Raw genomic sequence first — 15,192 nt, 5'->3', positions numbered from 1 at the left:
GGGCTGGTTTGAAATCCGCCCTGTTTCAGCAAAATTTTGCACATGCCTAGTCTCCTTTAAGAAGGAATTTCAGAAATTTCTATTGGGTTCCATTTCGGGCAGCAGAGCCAGCTGCCAATGAATGGAGGCATGCTCATGGTCTCCCTATTCATGGGCTATCATTGGCTAATAGCAGGAGGTGGGGTTATAGTGCCCACAGGACTGATCTGATTTCAATCTGTTTTAATCTGTAATGATAGTCAATTCTGGTAACCATGTCAGCTATCTCTTGGATCCATATTACCACTGCACATTATTTATATTGCCAGTTGCAAAGGAAATAAGAAATCTCTCAGTATCCTACTGCTTTAACCCTGTGTACATTATGTGCTGAGAGCTAATAGTGAGTCAGGAGTAATGTCTGGAGTCTATCAGTATCTTGATGCTTTACCATGTGTACACTGTCTGCTGAAAGTTAATGGAGTATCTGGCATGTTTCATAAAAGCAGCAATATTTAATAGAAAGCTAAAGTTATCCTAACAGGAGACTACTGAAGATGATCTCGTGAGAATGAGAACTAAGAGAGGGCTAGGAAAATAGACAGAGAGAGTTGGAGTAATATACAGAGAAATGTACGTTGTGGGTCTATCACTGAATTGCAGCTTTGTGAATTCTATCACCGTGATCCTGGCCCGTGTGGGATATTTATTAGTATATCCTTATTGTACTCTGTTGTATCGCTGTATTTTACTCAGTTCTACCTGTTGCATGGGTATCTCTGTAGTATAACTAGCTCTGTGTGTTTGATAGATATCTATATGTTTTGCCCAGCTTGTTTTATTGTAGGAGTATCTCTGTATTATGCTCAGCTCACTGTATTGTATGAGTATCTCTGTACTGTATAGGGAGGAGTAAAATTCTAGGGGAGGAGTCTGGCGCCCCACCATCTTAAAACGTCACCAGTCGCCACCAGTCTGCAGAGATAGCATACACTTTTTCACAGCAAACATTTTAAAAAGTAACTCAGTAATTAACTCTCCCTCTTCACTCCCCAGTACTAGTTTATTCTCCCTCTCCCGTCCCCAGTACTAGTTTATTCTCCCTCTCCCCTCTCCAGTACTGGTTCATCCTCTCTTCCCTCTCCAGTACTAGTTCATTCTCTCTCTTCCCTCCCCAGTACTAGTTCATCCTCTCTTCCCTCCCCAGTACTAGTTCATCCTCTCTTCCCTCTCCAGTACTAGTTTATTCTCCCTCTCCCCTCTCCCCTCTCCAGTACTAGTTTATTCTCCCTCTCCCCTCTCCAGTACTAGTTTATTCTCCTTCTTCCCTCTCCAGTAGTAGCCCATTCTCCTCCAGGAACCAGAAATGTGCCGCAGGCTAACCAACATATCCCACCAAGCTCTGTTGGGCAGAGAAATGCTCCTGCTGGAAATGGCTTGAATTGCATGGATCTTTTACTTCTTTACTGCTACTAAAGCTATTACTCAGCTGTGCTCACATCAAATAGCAGAAGCAGCTTGGCACCCTGGATAAGCAGGAAACGTAACCCTGACATTAGCTGTTAAATCAAGCTGTCTCAAAATAAATGTCTGCTTAAATTAAAATCCGCACTGCCTTATTGGCTAACTGTCATACAGCGGATCAGCAGAGAAAGACAAAAGGATTCCTCTTGATGCATTCAGTGAAACTGTGTATCCATGCCAACCAAGTCATCTATTGAGATTTGCCAAACAGGCTTTAGTGCATTCAACAAAGGAAAACCTGAGAACTAAATCTTGTACAGTAATTAAATTGATTTCGGATCAAAATTACACTGGACTTGCTTGCTACAGATGACCCCTTTTTTTTTCGTGTAGCAATGTTTTTAAATAAATACAATAGATACGTACTTGGAAGTACCTGTATTTGCTGCAAATCATTAGGCTTTGCAGTTTCTGTAGTGAGCTCTGCCCAAACCTAGAATTCACTAATTCTATTCAAGGGAAACTGATTATTCCATAAAACAATTCCAGGTGACGTGTATATGACACAGAGTTCAGCACTTGACAGAAGTTCCACTGATCAGATCAGATGAATGGAACTGCTGTCTCAGCACAGGTATCGCTTCACTGATATCACCATGGACAATTCGTGAATGGATCTGTATTGGCGAGCAGGATTGCAAGCAGTCCTGGCTGAGGATTCTTTGTAACAAGCTATGAATAAACTTGTCAAGGGAGGTGAACAATGTACAATGTTCTTGGAAAAGCAGAATAAGCATAGCTTCCCCTGCAATGTATCTCACTAAGGAAGTGGGCTTATACAGTAGTTGCGGTAACTTTTGCACATTGCAACATATATAAACAAATTTGTACATGGAGACAGAAGGAGCACTTCATGCTACATCTTACATGAAATTAGCCCAAGGTGTTACGGTGCTTGGGTTACCTCTTTAAACATTTTTAAATCACTCAATGCCTAGAGTGCGAATCTAGCTCAATAACAACTATAGTGTGTGCTGCCCCTGACAGCTGATATGTTGCCACCAATAGAGTTGCCATCATAGCTGCAAGCTTAACAATGAACGGAGAATTTGCAGAGTATTAACTTCTAAATTCAAATCTAGCGGTCCTTAAAATACAGAGTAAACAATAAAAAATAAACTGATTCATTAATAGGAGTGTTCCAATAAAACATCTCCAATATCAACCAAATGCCTTTTAGTAGCTTCTAGGTAATGCCAAAAAAACATGAGAACTTAAGACTAGATAGATTGATTATATCTGACTGTCCCCAGGGAGAAAAGGCCAGATGCCGTCACAGTACGCAAGCACATGGGGAAGATTCAGGTGCCACTTTGTCCTTCTTCTCTGCAAAGAACTACCTTTTCTTTTCATATTCTTTACTTTCTCTCTATTCCTACTTATTTCTGTTTTTTTCTATTCTTCTTTCTCTCTTAATTTCCAGATGGGAATATCCCCAGAACGGAACCAAAAATTCCTTGGGGGGTGGATAATCTAGAGATAATATGCTATGCCTTATTGACATTGGACGACTACCTTTTTATTACGATATCCACAACTAAGAGTCATACGTTGCATATGTTAACTTTTTTGGGAACATCCGTGCTTCGCAATTCTATACGAACATTCCTATTGTTACTCAACATTATGTTACTAGCAGGGCCCGTAATATCACAACTGTTAGATTTCTGATATCTTGTACATGCGCTCTTTTCACTGACTGTATTGCACTATTGTTCACGGTCATTGTACAATGCATTGTCTTCTGCTCAAGCTTAAATAAAGAATGAATAATAAAAAAAAAAAACATGAGAATTTAATATGTAGTATATATATATATATATATACATATATATATATATATATATATATATATATATATATATATATATATATATATATTTTTTTTTTTTTTTTTTTTGTGTGTGTGTAACAAGCATGCGTGAGATCAGGGACTAAGTTACTATTTAATTGGGAATTATTTTGAATGTAAATTGCAAATTTTAGGCCAAAATAGTCAAACTGTAAAACATTCTGCAATTCCAAGATGAGTGAATTAGCTTCTCAAATGACTACATTTCCTCTATTACAACACATTTTCAGCTTCTTTGACTCCTTTTAAACCATTACAATGAACAGTCTACACACTGTTACACTATGCAAAGAGCAGGTTATTTCATATAAGCATGGAACTTACCTGTGGGATCTGAGTACTTTTACCACATCCAGTTTCTCCAATAATAACCACAGTCTGGTAATTCTCCACTAAGTAAAGGATATGATTTCGGAGCTGGGGAAAATGAATACAGGCACTTGTTAAGTATGGGATATGTGACCTAAATGCAACTTAACATGTCATCTGTGTTAAGGTAAAATGAATGTATGTTGTAACATATTAAAAAGAAAATGTGAATTAAAGGTTATTGAAAAGTTAAATTTACAAAATATCTTAGCTTAGGAATGTAGAAGACGTGGAGATAAAGCACTTTTAAAATACAGATTAAAATAAGGGAATAGGATTAAGGCAGAGCTCAACAATTAGCAGGTAACCCATATGGGTCTGCCCTTACACCCCCTCGATATTACTAACCGCGTTTGGCGGCAACAGCACCTGGGCAGACACCCACAGCCCAACTATAATATTTACTTGCTTATCCTGTGACGTGTCTATTAGTCATGCATACTTAGCTTGCACAATGTGACACTCTCCCTTCTGCGACCTTAGCGGGTCAACCTGTGCATAGTCTACTAACTGCTTACCCAGTCTACCAGTATGCCTAATCGTACTAGCCTGTTTAACACTGGGCATGTTTAAATTCCTATATCTGGCTTATGACAAGCACAGCTTAAATAATCTTTACATATTCTTACGCTACAGTTAAATCCAGCTTGAGTCGTTATGTTCACTAATAGACCCGTTTATCTACCAAACTTATTCTGTTAATGCACGTTACCTAACTTGACTCTACTTACTAAAACAGAATCTGGGCCGTTTAACACTTAGCATGATTCATTTGCTATATTTTGCTCATGAAAGGTACCGTTTGAGTAATCTCTAATTATTCTTTAAACATAGCTTGTGTTATTATGTTTACTTATCGTAAAAAATAAATAAATATGGCAGTCTTTCTTGGGAGTGTACTCCAAACCATGCTGATACCATTACTATGTATTACCTTGCAATGACTCCTCTTTTTATTCTGTGACGCAAATGCCATAATAAAAGAAAGACTGACAAAAAAAAAAAAAAAAAAAAAAAAAAAAACAGCTGAACTGGAAAACTAAAAAATAGTTTCACATTGTGACATTTAGATTTCCTCGATTCTATACACATTTCACTCTTGCTTGAAGTTGTCTCCATGTAACATATACCTGCTATTATTTTTTTAAATAAAAAGAACGTAGTAGCAAGACCTTCTGAAAACTAGCATTGTATAACTGAGCAGTTCCACATTGGTTGCTATAAATATACTCTGCGGATATGCTCTGCCATAAAAAATGACCTTGGTATGGATGTTCAAGATGGTATGCGATTAGCTAGCAATTAGGTATTAACATAAAAAAGGGGGTTTTATACATAACAATTTGTATAGTCAAACTAAAAGGATGTTTCTGGATATAATCCCCTTCATAGATGCATCTTTAAAAATGATCAGACCTTGCAGAAGCGTGTATTACCTTAAAAACTGGCAGCTTCTGTCTCTGTTGCTCAATGGAGAGAGAAGCATGTGGATTGTAAACGACGGAGGTGACTTCTGCAGTACTCTGCCTCTCCTCTGCAATGCTGGCTCCTGGGCCCTCTGTACCTGCAACACGGACACAATGATATGGATTAGCATACTCACTGGGTTTAGTTTTAAGGTGAAGGTTTTTAAAATATGGATGAAATGGATACTGTTGATGCAGAAGTGGACAAGATGTGGGCAGTGACCTCTGTGCCTTGGAGACCCCTGGTATGGTTAAACCATTTGGAAATGGTGCCCACATCCTAATACAGGTGGAATATAGTAGTTATGGTGCCAAGACTGCCCCTTTAAACATACTACAAACATGGACTCCATAAGTGCAGTGTGCCCTGGGGCCATTACATGTCAAGGTAGTAGTAGCAGTAAGTGCAATATATAGACTGCATTTGAGGGCTTAGCTCAGGGAAGCTAACGGACGTTCCTGTTGAGGTACTTTCACCTCTTCGGCCACGGTAATGGTTAAAGTTCCTGGAGTGTGCTTTTAACTACTACAACAAGCTGTAATAGCAATGGTGCTTAATCCCTGTACATAATTTTGTAGCAGGTCAATAAATATTACCATTACCTCTCCCCCCCCCCCTCCCGTAAGACACCTTAAGATGTTCAGAGTAGAAGGGTTGAACTTTCCCAGCTGGCCCATTTCTCAAAAACTCATAAACTCATAAACTAAAAGCTTAGCCTGTAAAGTAGGTTCCATCCTCCTTCTGCTTTTTTAGGACAGGAAAAAGGACTGAGGATCATAATGATGGAGACTTATTTTTATAAAATGTTTTCATTGTTTTTTTTCCCCAGTCCTAAATGTTACATGCTGTGGAGCTATGAAAATTTTGACAATGGTGCATGCTGTATGATTAGCTAGCAAACATTCACTTAAATTGACACTCCAGACACCTAAAGCACTTTATCTTGTGTCCTTTTTTTTCAATTTTACAAAAAGTGCAGATTTCAATAGAAATTAGCACATTTATAAATTATTCTTGTTGGAAACCCACGGGCTGTCAGACAACCGGTTCTGTTACATGTGGGTTGCTTAGCTTATTGGAGATAAACTCAAGAAGCAACAATTGCTCAGAGCACCTGCCTTACAAAGACTGCTCATTTAGCTGCAATTGGACGTTTTTGATTGGACAGCCACAGAAAGTCTGGGCAAGGTTATAAGGGGAGGGCTTGCAAAGGTAGAAGACAAGAGAACTGCAGCTTTTGCAAGCTGTTTTTAGATATACCTTCAACACCAGAAAATGCATAATTAAATGTATGTATGTTTTCATTTTGGGGTATAATTATCTACTAAACAATGGTTTTTAATTATTTACCTTTATTTTGGCAGTGGAGAGTCCCTTTAAGCCATCTACACTTGTGGCAGAGTCTACCATGTAATGTACAAGACAAACAATGGTGAATAACATTTTACTAATTCATTGGGTACTGAACAGTTATACTCCTCCCCCTCTTGTATCTAAATCTGGTTTCTGATATATATTTTTCACATCATAAATATTGTTTCAATTAAAGGGACACTACATGAATCATAACATCCTATATTTCTTAAAGGGACACTATGTTATAAAACAACTTAGATTAAAGGGACTCTATAGTCACCAGAACCACTGTAGTTTAATGTAATGGTTCTGGTGTCTAAAGCATGTCCGTGCATGCTTTTCAGTGAAAAGGCAGTGTTTACATTGCTGCTTAGTAATACTTATAGTGGCAGTCACTTAGACGCCTACTAGAGGTGCATCCTATTTCAGTGCTGCATGGAGATGCTGAACGCTCCCCATAGAGATGCATTGATTCAATGCATCTCTAAGAGAAGGTGTTAATTGGCGGATTGGGTTGGAAAAACATTGGATTGGCTGAGATCATCAAGAGTGATAATCCTGGCCATGGAGGGGAGCACGGCAAAGAATACAAGAAGAAAACTACCTTTTAACTCCACTGTCCCGGGGGGGGTGGGGGGCAGGGACATAAATATTTACTCCAGCACTATATAGTGTTAGAAATATATGCTAGTATTCCTAACACTATTGCACTCCTTTAACCTAAAGGATTTGGTATGTAGACCATGACCCTGCAGTCACATTGCTCAATTCTATGCAATTTAGGAGTTAGATCACTTTATGTACTCCTAGCCACACCTCCCCTGGCTGTGCTTCACACAGCCTACATACATACTTCCTGAAAGAAAGTACATTTTCTAGCTTCCCTTATTGCACACTGTGTAAAATTTAGAGTTTCTTATCTCCTACTCGTTTAAATGACCACTAAAGGCACCCAGAACCCTTTATCTTAATAAAGTCGTCTGCGTGGGGTGGACCTTTAATTTGAACCCTGCAATCTAAAGTATTGCCATTTAGCTCATACGACAATTTTTTTTATTTTTTTTTTGAGAAAGTTGATATGCCATATACACAATTGTATAGAAACGAAAAGCGGTCATTACAGTACATAATAAACATATAATTGTTGCAATTAACATATTGCAGTCGTTATACATAGAAATCAGTACAAGCTTCTGCACTGAAGGAGTCTGTTCCACTAATGAAACGCCCCTTTCCGGTGGTTGCACTTATGGCAATTTTATGATTGCAGGCTTAAAGGGACACTCCAGGCACCCAGACCACTTCTGCCCATTGGAGTGGTCTGGGTGCCAACTCCCACTACTTCTAACCCTGCAAGTGTAATTATTGCAGTTTTTTATAAACTGCAATTATTACCTTGCAGGGTTAACTCCACCTCTAGTGGCTGTCTACTAGACAGCCACTAGAGGTCACTTCCTCCTTCATAGCACAGGAGGACCTGTGAGGACCTCCAGCATCGCTCATTTCCTTATAGGAAAGCATTGAAATAATTTTCAATGCTTTCCTATGGGGAGCGCTAATGCGCATTAGGTCTCCTCAGCCGGTGGGCGGGATCAGTCTCGCCCACCGACCGACGCAATGCAGAGGAGGAGCGGCGCAGAGGAGGAGACAGCGGCGAGGGACATCGCCACTGCCTCAGGTAAGTGACTGAAGGGGTTTTCACCCCTTCAGTAACCGGGGATTGGTGGGTGGGAGGGAGAGGGACCCTCCAGTGCCAGGAAAACGGATTGTTTTCCTGGCACTGGAGATTCCCTTTAACACAACTCTAGTGGCCGTCTTCCTGGCAGCCACTAGAGGCTTCCCATGTGAAAACCAAGTCAGACTCAGTTCACAATCAAATGCTGCTCTTACAATACAATTTTTAAATAGCACCAACAAATTCCGCAGTACTATACTATAGGTAAACAAGAAAGACACTGAATTCTGAGCTCGAGGGATCTGCCCCAACGAGCTTACTCGTATTTTACTGCACAGGAACCCTAGCTTCCCAATGAGAAAGCATGAGATTGTCCGAGAATCTATTTTAATGATCTCAGCCAGGAAGAGATATTTACATAGTTAGTAGGACACTATAGTGGTATGAATACATGTTAGCATTCCTAGCACTATAGTGTTTTTTTTAAAATTGCCTACTAGAGACTGCAGGAATCTCATGTGGGTGATCAAATTTCAATTAACAGAGCAGGAGCTAAGGACCGTGCAGTAAGATTGGATTTTCAAATTAATATGGAGGCTGTATCAATTACAAGCAGGGGAGGTGTAGTTAGGGCATGATACAAGGTGGTCTCCATATAAAAATACAGCAATTTGCACACACACAAAAAAAAACCCAATACATTTAAATAGATTTAAAACAGGTCCAAATATAAGTGAGCACCTTTAAATTTATTTGGTAAATGTGTTAACCTCAGTCCAGTATGCTGTTGCTACCAATATAAGGGATGAGAAAATAAAACAATAGCACCCAGGACATAGAAAGCAGCCTAGCAGAGCAATAAAGAGACTCGTTGACCAGCACGGTTTATTATCATGGTTCTGACATGATACATGACTAATGGGACTGTGAAGCATTAACACGGGAATTGCAACATTTAGGCCATAACAATTTTTAGAATAATTCAGCTATTCAGGTCCAACAATTAGAAACATAGAATGTGACGGCAGATAAGAACCATTCGGCCCATCTGGTCTGCCCAATTTTCTTTTAATACTTTCATTAGTCCCTGGCCTTATCTTATAGTTAGGATAGCCTTATGCCTATTCCACGCATGCTTAAAGGACCACTATAGTGCCAGGAAAACATACTCGTTTTCCTGGCACTATAGTGCCCTGAGGGTGCCCCCACCTTCAGGGACCCCCTCCCGCCGGGCTCTGGGGAGAGTAAAGGGTTAAAACTTACCTTTATTCCAGCGCCGGGCGGGGAGCTCTCCTCCTCCTCTCCGCCTCCGATCCTCCCTTTCGGCTGAATGTGCATGCGCGGCAAGAGCTGCGCGCGCATTCAGCCGGTCTCATAGGAAAGCATTTACAATGCTTTCCTATGGACGCTTGCGTGCTCTCACTGTGATTTTCACAGTGAGAATCACGCAAGCGCCTCTAGCGGCTGTCAGTGAGACAGCCACTAGAGGATTTGGAGGCTGGATTAACCCTATTATAAACATAGCAGTTTCTCTGAAACTGCTATGTTTATTAAAAAAAAAGGGTTAATCCTAGATTAAGCTGAAGTGGTCTGGGTGCCTAGAGTGGTCCTTTAAACTCCTTTACTGTGTTAACGTCTACCCGTTCAGCTGGAAGGCTATTCCATGTATTCACTACCCTCTCAGTAAAGTAATACTTCCGGATATTATTTTTAAACCTTTGTCCCTCTAATTTAAGACTATATCCTCTTGTTGTGGTACTTTTTCTTCTTTTAAATATAGTCTCCTCCTTTACTGTGTTGATTCCCTTCATGTATTTAAATGTTTCTATCATATCCCCCATGTCTCGTCTTTCCTCCAAGCAAGCTATACATGTTAAGATCCTTTAACCTTTCCTGGTAAGTTTTATCCTGTAATCCATGAACCAGTAGCCCTTCTCTGAACTCTCTCTAAAGTATCAATATTCTTCTGGAGATACGATCTCCAGCATTGCGTACAATACTCCAAGTGAGGTCTCACCATGTTCTGTACAATGGCATGAGCACTTCCTTCTTTCTACTGCTAATACCTCTCCCTATTCAACCAAGCATTCTGCTAGCATTTCCTGTTGCTCTATTACATTGTCTTGCTACCTTTAAAGGACCACTATAGGCACCCAGACCACTTCAGCCAGGGACGTCAGAAGAGGGAGGAGAGTCCCCAGCGCCGAGGGAGCCCGGCGCTGGAAAAAAGGTAAGGGATTAACCCCTTCCTCCCCCTACAGCGCCACAGGAGTGGGACCCTGAGGGTGGGGGCACCCTCAGGGCACTATAGTGGTCCTTTAAGTCATCAGAAATAATCACCCCTAAATCCCTTTTCTCAGATGCTGAGTTTAGGACTCTATCAAACATTCTATACTCTGCCCTTGGGTTTTTACGTCCAAGGTGTATTGTACTTATCCACATTAAATGTCAGTTGCCATTTTTCTAGTTTTCCTAAATCATTAGCCATTTGGCTTATCCCTGCTGGAACATCAACCCTGTTACATATCTTAGTATCATCCGCAAAAAGACATACCTTACCATCAAGACCTTCTGCAATATCACTAATAAAAATATTAATAAAAACATTGCCTTTTCAATTCTCCACACTACCCTGATTAGTGTATATCCACCCCCCCTCCCCTCTCCCCCCTCTACTGCCCAGTGAGTGAAGCAGCAGCTAGCTCCCCAATGAATGGGCTTCAGTCCCACTAGAATATTGATGGATAATTGTTGGCACTCCAGCTGCCTTGGGACTGCATTTCCCATGATGCTCAGCCGGTCAAAACCTAGCTGAGCATCCTGGGGGAGAGCAACAACAAGGGTGTCAATGCGTCACCATCATCACTGCACTACACTGTTTACTTAGGGCTGGGGGATCTCCCCCTCCTGGGAATGAGATCATGTCAGACCTGGAGGGGATGCAGGACCTTCTCCCCCATTGTATCAGACCCTCACTGAGTTACAGACCCTCACTGCGGCCCGGATACCCAGTAAACAGCCCCCCCAGGGTCCCCATTCAGTCCTACACCGAGAACACCCACCGCCCGACCTGCATTGATATGATAACCATAACCACTACAGCAGTGGTTACCCCCCCTCCCCCACCGCTGACTCCCTCGGTGCCCGGTATATAGGTCTCACCCGGCTTCCAGAAGCGGACCGGCCTCACGGGCGCCGCCATTTTTGTTGAGGGCTCCCAGAGAGCGCAGAGCGGACTGCGCGCATGCGCAAAGCAAGGTCCGTGACACGGGGTGAACGTTACCATGGTTACGGTGAGGTTTGGCAGGGATATCCCATAATGACAACATTTAAGGATTCCCTTTTCCCTAGATAATGCCTAAATAATTATTATCCTATTCCCCGCCCCTTTTTTTTCCCCCTCTTATGTACCTTTTACCTTTAAGTATCGCTTTTAAAATAAAAAACAAATAAAAAAAATATATATAAATACACTTTCAATCTAATAACATATAAAAATAGATATTATAGCAGCATGTAGGATTAAACCTTCCCTTGGTATGTCAGGACAACACATCACTAATCTTGCAAAGCTCAATTTTTAAATATATATATATATATTTATTTATTTATTTATTTAAAAATTCTTTATTTTTGTAGTGCAGAAGCTTCGAACAGTCGCTTGTGAGGTACCCCAAAGGCAATCCTTCAGCGCATTATAAAACATTAAAACATACAGGTACAGGATTGATCTTGCACATTTTTATAAGGTTGAGTTATGCGGTATCCGTTGTCATTACTTAGGCATATTCAAAACATAAAATAAACTAAAATGACGTCGCTTAACTTTCTGCTCATGGAATAAAATTAAGATGCTGAGTTCAGCGTAATGGTAACTATACCGGCAAACTAGTGTAGTTGATTCCGTTTTGTGAGTTGCTTAATTGAGTCATGAATCAAACTTCAATATAACTTTTAGTACAGGCTAGGCAAATTATGAGGTGAATATAACATTAAAGGTAAGGTAAACTTGTAATTCAGCTGGTGTACACTGGACACGTAAGGTGTAAAACATGCTTATTAACAATCTAGGAACAGAATCCACTGTCCTGACTGTAGCTAATGAGTATGTGTCTAACTGTGTGGATTCGCCAGATATGTAAAGGCTAGTTAATACCTAGATAGATGCATACATGTTTAGGCTGTGCAACAGAATAAAGTCAAGCTATTTATGGTTAGCATGAACAACATTTCTATGAAACTGTGGAGACTCGTGCACTTTGGATTGAGTTATGTAGGGGGATAACAGCATGCAGTGTAAGCTTCAATAACCCATAGACGTGTAAATGTGATGCAATCTTTAGCTTAAGGAGTGTGTCCAAGTTAATTCTTGAGCCTAGGCTAGCAGGTAACTTAAGTGTCCCAGGAGATGTGCGGCAGGGTCCTCCTTGGTAACATGGACGTGGCAGTGTGGTAGCTCAGCCGATGCCCGCCCTGGAGGCCATGCATGCGTGCACGGTGGGGCTTTCTGGGCGTTGGTGTTGTGGGCACTGTCCGTGGGAGCAGATGTTTTCCGTGTCACTTCCAGGTAGGAACACGATCCCCTCTGTGGGCCGTGGCATGTGTCTACTCACAGCTTGCTGGCATGCGGTTGACTCCGTAGAGGGTAGCAGCCTGTCTTGTAGGGCTCCATGTCTTGGGTCAGGCGAGGTGCTTGTGTGTGGGGCCAGCGTGGCGCTCCTTTTTCCGCATGTGTGGGGACGGGTGTTAGTGCCCGTGTGCCCGGTAGTTGCTTCCCGCTTTGCAGGTCGTTTCCCCTTTCCCCGCCAAGTAGCTGTTTTGGAGGTCCGCGGTAGCGTTCCGTAATGGCGGCACCTGGTGGCAGGGCGGATCCACGCGGCCACCGCTTTTATGTTGTGTTGCTCCTCGGTTGCGGAGTATTGCCCAGAAGCGTTCACAAAGCTGGTCCATGGTTGCTGTGGGCTGAGGCTGCGGCTGGATGCTTGTTCCCTTTAGCTGCGGCCTGCGTTGGGCCGCCACCTTGGTTGTGCTGTAACGGTGCCAAACCCTTGAAAGCCCTGTGGGCTGTCCTTGGGTGCGCTTAGCGTGGCAGATTTGTGCCCGCCCGGCAGGAGCTCACTCGCCCCGCGTCTACTCCGCTTGGTGGTCAAGCTCCGCCCTCCAATATATATATTTTGTAATAAATGAATTATGTTTGAGATAATGCTTTTTTTTTTATTCTCAAGTTTTATTTTGTTTACGCAAGAAATTAACATTCATGCATTCAAAGTCATCATAGTGCATAGAAACAACAGGATATCAACAAGGGTATTAGCATGGCATAGTTCAGTCCTGTACATTTTTCAATACGGTGTTCAGGCGGAGAGTGTGCATTATCAGAAGACTGAAATGGTAAGCTTATCATAATTCGAACAAAAGGTATAAGCATGTATGTGATATTAGGGAGCATTGCACTTTTAAGGTTTCTCACAGTAAGCTACAACGCAGTATGCGTACAGTGTCTGAGGCATGTCTGCCGGTTAACTGCGTATGGTGAAAATATACTCTGCGTTGGAGCGGGTGTTAGTGTGGTTACGGTTTGTGGTAGAGGCGTGCTGCGGTGGGTAATGCCCGCCTAAGGTGGGGTGTGTGTCGCTCTGGGGTTCCGAATTTGGAACTCAGGGCCTGATCTTAAAAGAAGGGGGGAGAGGGCGGCCTGTGGGCAGCAGGGAGATGTAGGTCGAGGTATCCCTCCAGTCGCATTAGCCTGGCGCGTGAGGGAGTGGGTTCGGAGGTCCTCGGTTAGTAGGTCGGTCCGTGGTGCGTGGCGGGGGGTCTGTCGCTGGAGACCTGTAGTGTGTGTTTGCCATGATTCCCTGACGGGGCCCCTGGGTGCTGTTTGGATTGCGACTTGTGGTGGCCTCGGCCAGGTGAGGGAGGGGGTCGTGTGTGTCGAGTATTCCAAGTGGCTCTCTTTCTTGGTGTTGTCGCTCTGGTAGGGGGTTACGTGCGGTCGGGAGTATCAGGAAGGGGGTAAGAGATAATGCTTTTAATCTAGATTGTAAAGATGGAAAACAGTTCTTCTTGGTGTTAGTTTTTTTTTATTTCAAAGATGTTTATTGGGAATATAATATGATAATACAGTACATGCAGAGTCATGGGTTCTAACAGAGGGGCACGCAGGTCCCGTTCGTTCTAGTGTTGCGATTATTATACATCATGAATTTTAACTGAACAGTTATTTGTGTTACATAAAGGAAAGAAGCAAGAGAGATAATAAAACTTTTTAACAAATTTGTGTTTTTCCTAAAACGGTTGCCAGTCCCGTGGGCTAGATTCTAGGACCTTTGTTGACATTAGGTATTTAGGTTAGTTATCGTTTTAGTCCCAGTTTCTGAGGATGGGGCCCACGGGTCCCGTATATATAAGTGTTGTTAACATTATTTGCAGGGCCAGTGCTAGGATTTTTAGTTACACAGGCGAAGATGCATTTTGGCGCCCCTCACTCTCCTTTAAAAATAAAATAAAAAATGCATCTTCACCTGTGTGTATTTCCTCCCAAGCCACAGACATCATTTTTCAGTCACACAGGTACACTGTCATACAAACACAGAAATAATTATACAGAGACATACAGACACAGACACATACAGTCAGAGACATACAGGCAAAGACATACATGCATACAGAGACATGAAGGCATATAAAGACATGCATACATACAGAGGCATACCGTCATACAGACACATACAGGCATACAGAGACATACAGGCATACAGAAACATACATACAAAGACATACAGGCACATACATACATACATACAGAGACATACAGGCATACAGAAACATACAGGCATACAGAGACATGCATGCATACAGAGACATACCACCATACAGACACATACATATATACAGGCATACAGAGACATACAGGCATGCAGAAACATACATACAAAGACATACAGGCATACATACACATACATACGTACAT

General features: G+C 41.8%; 1 protein-coding gene across 1 annotated transcript in view; it reads right to left on the bottom strand.

Annotated features, from left to right (window-relative positions):
• Positions 1 to 11,473, bottom strand: part of DHX35 (DEAH-box helicase 35) — a 50,161-nt gene extending 38,688 nt beyond the window's left edge. The window contains exons 1-3 of the mRNA XM_063455706.1: positions 11,385 to 11,473; positions 5,161 to 5,288; positions 3,680 to 3,772 (exon numbers count right to left, since the gene is read on the bottom strand). Coding sequence (XP_063311776.1) covers positions 3,680 to 3,772; positions 5,161 to 5,288; positions 11,385 to 11,424 — 261 coding nt within the window. The 5' untranslated portion in view covers positions 11,425 to 11,473. The remainder of the gene's footprint in view (positions 1 to 3,679; positions 3,773 to 5,160; positions 5,289 to 11,384) is intronic.
• Between the last annotated feature and the right edge of the window lie 3,719 nt (positions 11,474 to 15,192).

The sequence above is a fragment of the Pelobates fuscus genome, chromosome 5 (genome assembly GCF_036172605.1).
Source record: "Pelobates fuscus isolate aPelFus1 chromosome 5, aPelFus1.pri, whole genome shotgun sequence".
NCBI classification, from domain to species: Eukaryota; Metazoa; Chordata; class Amphibia; order Anura; family Pelobatidae; genus Pelobates; species Pelobates fuscus.
The sequence above is the reverse complement of the archived record's forward strand: the minus strand, read 5'-3'. Positions and strand labels throughout refer to the sequence as shown.